At 31.5% G+C, this 8425-nt stretch overlaps 1 protein-coding gene across 1 annotated transcript; it reads right to left on the bottom strand.

Annotated features, from left to right (window-relative positions):
* Positions 1-367: 367 nt before the first annotated feature.
* Positions 368-3110, bottom strand: LOC127264680 (pectinesterase-like). Its single transcript, XM_051294176.1, has 3 exons — positions 2707-3110; positions 1989-2618; positions 368-1351 (listed from the first exon to the last, which is right to left on the bottom strand). Exons 1-3 carry the CDS (start codon positions 3011-3013, stop codon positions 651-653), a joined length of 1638 nt encoding a protein of 545 aa, XP_051150133.1. The 5' UTR covers positions 3014-3110; the 3' UTR covers positions 368-650.
* Positions 3111-8425: the final 5315 nt, after the last annotated feature.

Below are 8425 nucleotides of genomic sequence, written 5' to 3'. Positions count from 1 at the left end.
ATTTGAGTCTATCGAATTTGTTTTTGATTGCCTTTGTATAAGTCCGTGATTAATAAAACAATTTCATTAATTTTCCTCAATTTTTTTTTTTAAAAAAGGAATATTCTATTGAAAAGTGATAAAAGTAAAAAAATAATAATAATAATTTTTGATAATTTTAGAAATTTAATTAAAATTAAAATAAAAAATATAATATAATAAAAAAAATATTTATTGTAAATAAATATTAAATAAAAAATAATAATTAAATACTCCATTAAATATCAAAATAAATAATACAATAAATAAATTTAAGTGGACAAATTAAAAAGTAAAATAAGAGTAATTTTGATGGGACGATAAAGTATATTATATGCATTGACAGAGATTAACCAGTGACGGAAAAGTTAAAACAATTTCAATCATATTTATCTTAACCCATATACATTAATTACATTTCGTCTAAATTACCCTTCTTTCTTTCACCCAACTTATTACAAAACATGAAAAGTTCACAGACAGCCTTTTGGTTCCACGTCACAGTCTTCTCTGGGCTCGCAATATATTTAATACATACATACGCATATATAGGTATAGATATATATATTAATTTTAATCATATATATACTACTATATTTTCTTATATTATTAAATAATAATAAATAAATAACTCATTGGAGCCCAGACACGAATGTCACACCCGTCGAAGGCAGCCACATGTTCCCGCCAATAAAATCACCGACGCTAAATCTCGCCGCCTCCTCCGCCGCCATCACGTGGAATCCCGGCCACCGGACTCTGCCGGAGGTCCCGCCGCCGGCGCCCATATTGCCGTACTCCGCAAAATACAGCGACTTGTAGATCGAACCTCCGGCGCCGGGCCACTCCACCCACCCACGCGCCGCCACCGCGCCGTCGATGTTCGACTGCATCACCACCGCCCTCGAGTACTCCTTCCATGGCCGCCCCAGGAACGACTTCACCGAATTCTTCACCGGAGAATAATCCGACGCGACGGCGATGCGGCAGTTGTGGATAGAAAACCCTGTGTTCTGCCCGGGGTCCGTCCGGCCGTTAGCCAGGATGACGTTGTAGGAGCCGCCGCCGGGCGGGCGGCGGAGGACGAGGTTGCAGCTCTGGAAGACGGCGGCGGCGTTGCCGAAGATGAAGTCGACGGTGCCGTGGATGTCGCACTCGCGGTAGAATTGGCGGAGGGAGAGGGCGTAGAGAGTGTCCTGGTAGCCGGCGATGCTGCAACGGTAGAAGACGGCGTGGTCCGACGCCACCGTCAGCGCCACCGCCTGCTCCGCCGCCGAACCCGCCGTGTTGTGGAATCCGATGTCCCGCGCTATGAACCCGTCGCCGGTAATTGCTGACGTAAGCAGAAGTAAATTTACTTTAAATTATTATTTTCCCAAACAATAATACTCCCTCGCTCTCCATTAAAAAGTTTTTTATTTTTTATTTTCATTCATCAAAAATACAAAACAAGCTCATCATTTCTAATTTAGTATTTATACTATCTAACTTAACATAATAAATATCATTTTAACTTACATTATATTATATAAATATAATTACTTTTTTATTACAAAATAAATACAGGTATTTTTATCTTTTTCACTACAACTCAATATAATACTAATACTAAAATATTGTGTAATAAATATATTTCTAACTTAAACTATGTTACACAAATGTCATTATTTTGTCTTTTTTACTACAACTCAATATAATATTAATATTAAAAAAATATACCTAAAATATAAACAGTAACCTTTTTTAAGGAACAAAGGCAGTAGATTGTTCTCTTCTTTTTTTTCTCACACAATTTTTTCAAAAAAAAAAATATACACTAAAGCATATTTATTATTTTTATATTTCTACACCATTTCATATATCTTTGGATTAAATTTTTTTTTTTCCTAACAATTTCACAAAAGAAACACAAAAATAAATTTAAGCTTTAACAAAAAATAAAGAATCGAAATATTAAAGTTAAAACTCACTGAAAGTTGCAGTGCCTCTAAGGTTAGACCCTTTTGCGACGCTACCGCTGGCGGTAATAACTGTGGCGTATTTTCCGTCGCCGATTAACGTAATTCCGTCTTTATTAGTATTAATTTTCTCGTTATAAGTTCCAGCCTTAACGTAAATAACGAATCGGCTTCCTCTCGCGGCGGCGATGGCTTCCGCCACCGTTTTAAAATTCCCGCTGCCGTCCTTCGCCACCACAGCATTCGCCCTAATGAGCGGCGCCGCCCCACTCTGGAGCAATTTCCTGTCCTTCCCGGAAACCCACGCCGGAAATTCATCCTCCCCACCCAATCCCAAAACCCGCCGCCCTGTCCCCGCCGTCGCCGCCGCCGGAGATTCCTGTACGGACGCAATCCGATTGGCCAGCGCCAGCGGATTACTACCCAGCTCGGAAAGATAACCCATACGCCTGTAAATTTCTGCCATATAAACATTCGAAGGCACGTGACCCTCGACGGAGTCCTTGCACGTGTCCTGGAAGGTCAGGGCGGCGCTCAGCCACGTCTGGACGTCGGCTTTGTGATTTTCCGGCGACCGGCGGAGGGCTTCCCGGACCTGGTTCAGTCTCTTAACCGCCATTCCCATAAGCTCGTGGCAGTAATCTGTACCCAAACCAAAATGATTACAAAATCAATCATTAACAGCATCGAAATTGAAAATTAATCGAATTAGATCATATCAGAAACGTACCCATGGCGGCGCGGGCGTGTTGAGCTTCGGGGGAGATGAAATGGTAACTGAGAATCTCGAAATTGGAATCTGGCAGACCCATCTCAGAAATCGTTCGATTGACGAGGGCATCCAAGAAATCATTAGGATGTAATAAAGATCGATCATTTTGCAGGGTTTGGGCACACAAAGAGGGGTATCTTGTGAACCCACATTGTTTTATTACATGATCTTCGAGGGTTTCACTCGACACACCGACAAGAACAAGAAAGAAAATGGACACAACACATAAAGCAATTCTTGGAATTGATAATGATAATAATGCCATTGTGATATATGGGATTTTTTTATTTTAAATTTAATTTTGATACCAAAGAGAATTTGGAGAATTTATATATATATATGTATGTATAATGTGCAATTGGTGAGGAAGAAGAGTGAAGTGAACAAGGCTTTTTATAGAGAATTTTATGTTATGTATTTAATAGAGGCTTTAATTTAATATTGGTTTAATTTATTTTGGTATATATTTAAATGCAATGCATGTCGAGAGTCCCTTCATTTTACTCGCCATTTAATTTAATTAATTTCATGTCATTACTATGAATGTTTTTTAATTAATTCTAACGTGGCATAATTATATATATATATATATTCTCTCAATTATATTAATTGAGTTGTTTTTTTTTTTTTTTAACACTTAAAATACACATTTAAATATATGTTTTTCAAAATATTATAACTTAATTATTATTAACTAAACATATTTTTAAAAAAATACTCCCTCCGTCCCACATACCGTGTCTGCTACGCTGTAGACACTGTATTTTAGAAGATGTGTAATTAGTAGATAATTAAGAATGTATTAGTAAAAATAATTATTCGGGACGGACATAAACAACAACGTGGACATGGCATGTGGAACAGATAGAAACGACAATGTGAACATGGTACGTGGGGCGGAGGAAGTAATACTTTGTATAACAATCTGAACCCATAACCAAAAAAGTGATTTTTTTTTAAAAAAAAAAAAAACGTAAGTTGACCCTTTAATTTATGAGACTTTTTTTTTTTGTTTAATACTTAAAAAAATAGTGATTATCTATATAGTTTTTTGAGTTAAATATATGTGAAATGTAATTATTTAAAAAATAATAAACCATATATACCCATTTTACGAAAATCTATAAATATATATGTTGTTTCAGTACGCTTTTTGTGCTTGTTATTATTATTTTTTACATAAAATAATAAATATGATATTTTATATAAACAAATGCATTATATTTTTAATGAAAATTATAAAATTAAATATTAAAATAAAAGTCTAAATACTTGGAATAATAAATATAGAATAGGTAGGTAGGTCATATTATGTAGTGATAATAATATTATAATAAGACACAATAGCTATTTATATATATATATATATATCTATATATGCAGCTAGCTATATTATTAAAAGACGACAACTCAGCCTAGATGAGTGTAGAGTGTAGAGGAAGATGACCTCTTCTTGATTTGAATATTTCTAAGAAAAACAATATTTTTAAATTAATAAAATTTTAAAAAATGTTTAGAAATAGAATCTATTAATCCAAAAAATGATGTGCTACTGTTTATGTTCAATTTGAATTGAATTTGATGGTTTGTGTTATTTTTTTTTTTTTAAAAAAAAAGATAGTTTAAATTGATACTTTGTAAAATTATACTCCCTCCGTCCACAAACTATTGTCCTATTTCATTTTTTAAACACAAATTTTACATTTTTACCTTCCATTCATTTATTACTTTTAATCTTTACCATACAATTAAGGACAAATTTGTTAATTCATAACAAAAAGACAATCACCTAAAAAACTGTGTAAATATATTTAGGATAATAAAAATTGGACGGAGCGAGTCGTAAAAAATTCAAACAATAAAATCTGGGATGTAAAATTAAAAAAAAAAAAAAGAACAAACTTGGATCCTCTTACAAATGCCAAAAAAGGTTATTTAATTAGTTCCCCATTCACTTCAATTACTTTCATATCACTCTCATACATTCTGCTTCCTTTCTGTTTACTTGTATTTTATTTTACTAACTTTTTAATTAAAATTATAGTACTAATAAACTATTATTATTTCCGTATTCATTATACTTATACTCCCTCCGTCTATTTTCTAATATCTTAATTGATATTTACACGTTTTTTAAGTAATTAATTTTTGGTATGAATTGACGAATTTGTCTTTTACTTTATGTATAGAAAAGAAAATGATAGATAAAGTAAGGATAAAAAAGTATATTATGTGTATAAAAATAGAAATAGGATAATAATTATTGGACATTCCAAATAAAAAAATTGGATATTAGTTTGTGAATGGAGGGAGTACTATTTATTTTTCTTTTTTACTTGTTTACAAAATAAAAATATGCTATCATTTTAAAAAGTATAAATTATGGGTATGTTTCTTTAGGGGAGTTTGGGGAAAGTTGAGTTTGAGATTGGTTTTTATTTAAATTTTGGAATGAGTTTGGATTTTGTTGTTTCTTTTGTGTTTGGATTTGGTTGGGGTCTGAGGAGTTTTGATTGTACTGATTTGATGAATAATAAATAAAATAATATAAATGTGTATTAAATTGAATTAATAAAATTTATATTGTATAATTTTATTATGAATTTATATTATACCCAATATATATTTAAATTTTTATTTATTTATATTATAAAAAAATTTATTTTCTACAAAATAATATATATATATTATATATATATATATTCATTTAATTATAATAAATATTAAATAAAATTTAATTTTTTTAAAAAAACAAAACAAAAAAAAGGGGGGTTTGACGCCCAATTTATGGTGCACGGTATATACACAGTAAATTGGGGCCAAACCCTTGAAGAAACATACCCAATTTTTTATTTAATTATTGTGTGAAATTCTTTTGTGTTATATGAAAATTTGCACAAAATATGTTCTTCGTCCAAAATTGATATTTTGGTGCAAAATGAATATAATTATGTAAGTTTTATACAAATAAAATAAATATATTAAATAATCTTTTTTTTAAATAAAATAAATAATTAAATTTTTATTTTATACTTCCTCCGTCCAAATATGTCTGACACCAAAATTTAGGTAGATAATATTAAATAGAATAATTTGATAATTAAGTACGATGAGAGAAAAATATTTATATTTATTTGAGGCTATGGATGATAAAATGTGGGGAACAAGTTAAATATATTTAATTATTTTCTTTTTTAAAATGTTATAGGATGCTTAGGACATATCAAAATTAAAATATTGCCAGGTGTTTTGGGAGAGATGAAGTAGTTTTTTTTTTTTTAAAGACAAACTGTTATCTAATTCTTACAAAAACTATAAAAATAAAGGATTGATAGTATTATTTATTTATTTTATTAAAAAAATATTATTTAAAATCTTTTACTTTTTTTTTTATTTGTATAAAACTTACCCAAAATCTTTTATATTTTTTTATTTGTATAAAACTTACACAATTATATTTACTTTTATACAAAAATATTAATTTTGGATAAAAAAAAAAACTTTGTGCAAACTTTCACCTTGTTGTTGGACACAAAAACTTATCCAAACCATGTTAAATCGTAGTCTTTTCATTCTACTTAATTTGTCTATTATTTTTATTTATGTCCGTCTCACATAATTTGTCTTTTTTTTAAAAAAAAAATACAATTATACACTTAAATCACAATTGAAAATTCCTAATTTTATATTAATTAAATTATTTAGTCATCTTAATCTCAATTTATAATTATTTTTATTAAATCATAATTATTTTTACTAATATAATTCTTAATTATTTACTAATTACACAATACACAAAACTCTGCAAAATGAGACAATTTAAGTGGGATGAAGACAGTATCTAAAAAAAATAAAATAAAATTTGCATATTCTTTGATTAAAAAATTATTATATTTTGTCCGTCAATTTCACAACAAATTAATATACGATCCATTGACTCCGCTTAGGTCGTCTATAAAGTCATTGGATTGGATTGGTTGTGGAAAGTCCTATGCCCTCATTGATTCATGATTGAGAATAGATGTCGAAAATCTTCATGACATTGTAGTGATCGAACGGAAAACATGTCCCGACTGTTGTTATGGTAAGACGGTAATTCCTTTTTATAATAAAGATCGTACAAAATGTTCGATAGATCAAATGTTCGTTTAGAGTTTAATAATTTTAAGCTAAGATAGAGATTTATTATTCCATGGCTTGAAATTTAAAGGTTTTTTGTTAAGCCAGGAAATGATTGATTTTCTCTTTTTGGGTGTCTTTGTCTTGGGCGGTTTGAATTTTAAATAGTAAAATTTTGAACTAAAATGATTGTACAATGTGATATAAATAAATATTAAATATGATATTTTAAATAGTAATTAAATTTTAGTATAATATAAAAATAAAAATTAAATATTTGATTTGATATTTATTTTAAAAAATATTTTGATAAATAATAAAATTTTTATAAAAGAACACACACAAATTATTTGTTCTGGTTTTGGGCTGTCTGATGCTATTATTGATTTGAGTTTGCTTATTGGTGTTAGAAATTTTGGGGAAAAATATGAAATTGTATTATTGATCATTAAAATAAGAGTCTATATATATAAGCAATACAAAACAGACTCGATAGACTCAAATATAAGTAATCTAATCTATGGATAAAATCAAATCTAAATCTAAATATAAATCTACTATATCTAAAACTGAATATCGAAAATATTTCAACATCCCCTCAAACTCAAATGGTATAACAAAAACAACTAGAGTTTGATAAGAGAGTTGAATATAAACGCAAAGAAAAACATAAATAAAATTAACAGTTGACTATCCACCGGGCCGAAAACGAGATGACTTTTCACCCTATAGCAAAAAACGAGATGCTCCACCGGAGCCGAAAACGAGATGACTATCCACCGGAGTAGAAAACTAAATGAATCTCCACCAGAGCAAAAAACGACATGATTCAAACGGAGCCGAAAATGAGATAACTTAACCGGAGCTGAAAACGAGATGACTCTTCATTGGAGCAAAAAACGAGATGACTCCACCGGAGCTGAAAATGGGATGACTTTCCACCGGAGCCGAAAACGAGATGACTCTCTAGCAGAGTCGAAAATGAGATGACTCTCTACCGAAGCTAAAAACAAGATGAATCTCCACCGGAGCCGAAAACGAGATGACTCAATCGGAGCCAAAAAAGACATGACTCCACCGGAGCCGGAAACAAGATGACTCCACCGGAGCCGAAAATGAGATAACTTCACCGGATGCGAAAACGACATGACTCCACCGGAGCCGAAAGGAGATAACTCCACCGGAGCCAAAAACCACATGACTTCATTGAAGCAAAAAATGACATGACTCAACCGGAGCCGAAAACGACATGACTCCACCGGAGCTGAGAACGAGATGACTCCACCGGAGCCGAAAACCACATGACTCTACCGTAGCCGAAAACAAGATGACTCTCCACCAAAGCCGAAAGCGAGATGACTCCACCGGAGCAAAAAATGAGATGACTCTCCAACAGAGTCGAATCCGAGATTACTCTCCACCGGAGCCGAAAATGAGATGACTCCACCGGAGCCGAAAATGACATGACTTCACCAGAGCCGAAAACGACATGACTCCACCAGAGCCGAAAACGAGATAGATCGCAACACCAAATAGATCACACGCAAGCAACAAACAA

This window comes from Andrographis paniculata, unplaced genomic scaffold (assembly GCF_009805555.1).
Source record: "Andrographis paniculata isolate CXL003 unplaced genomic scaffold, ASM980555v1 Contig71END, whole genome shotgun sequence".
NCBI classification, from domain to species: Eukaryota; Viridiplantae; Streptophyta; class Magnoliopsida; order Lamiales; family Acanthaceae; genus Andrographis; species Andrographis paniculata.
Note: the sequence above shows the minus strand (reverse complement) of the source record. Positions and strands in the feature narration are given on the sequence as shown.

Excerpts from the sequence above, each read along its gene's own strand:
- LOC127264680 (XM_051294176.1), bottom strand. The coding sequence starts at position 3,013 with ATGGCATTATTATCATTATCAATTCCAAGAATTGCTTTATGTGTTGTG. Across the intron at positions 2,619-2,706 it reads ACACGCCCGCGCCGCCATGG|ATTACTGCCACGAGCTTATG; the intron begins GTACGTTTCTGA and ends GTTTGGGTACAG. Across the intron at positions 1,352-1,988 it reads TAGAGGCACTGCAACTTTCA|CAATTACCGGCGACGGGTTC; the intron begins GTGAGTTTTAAC and ends TGCTTACGTCAG.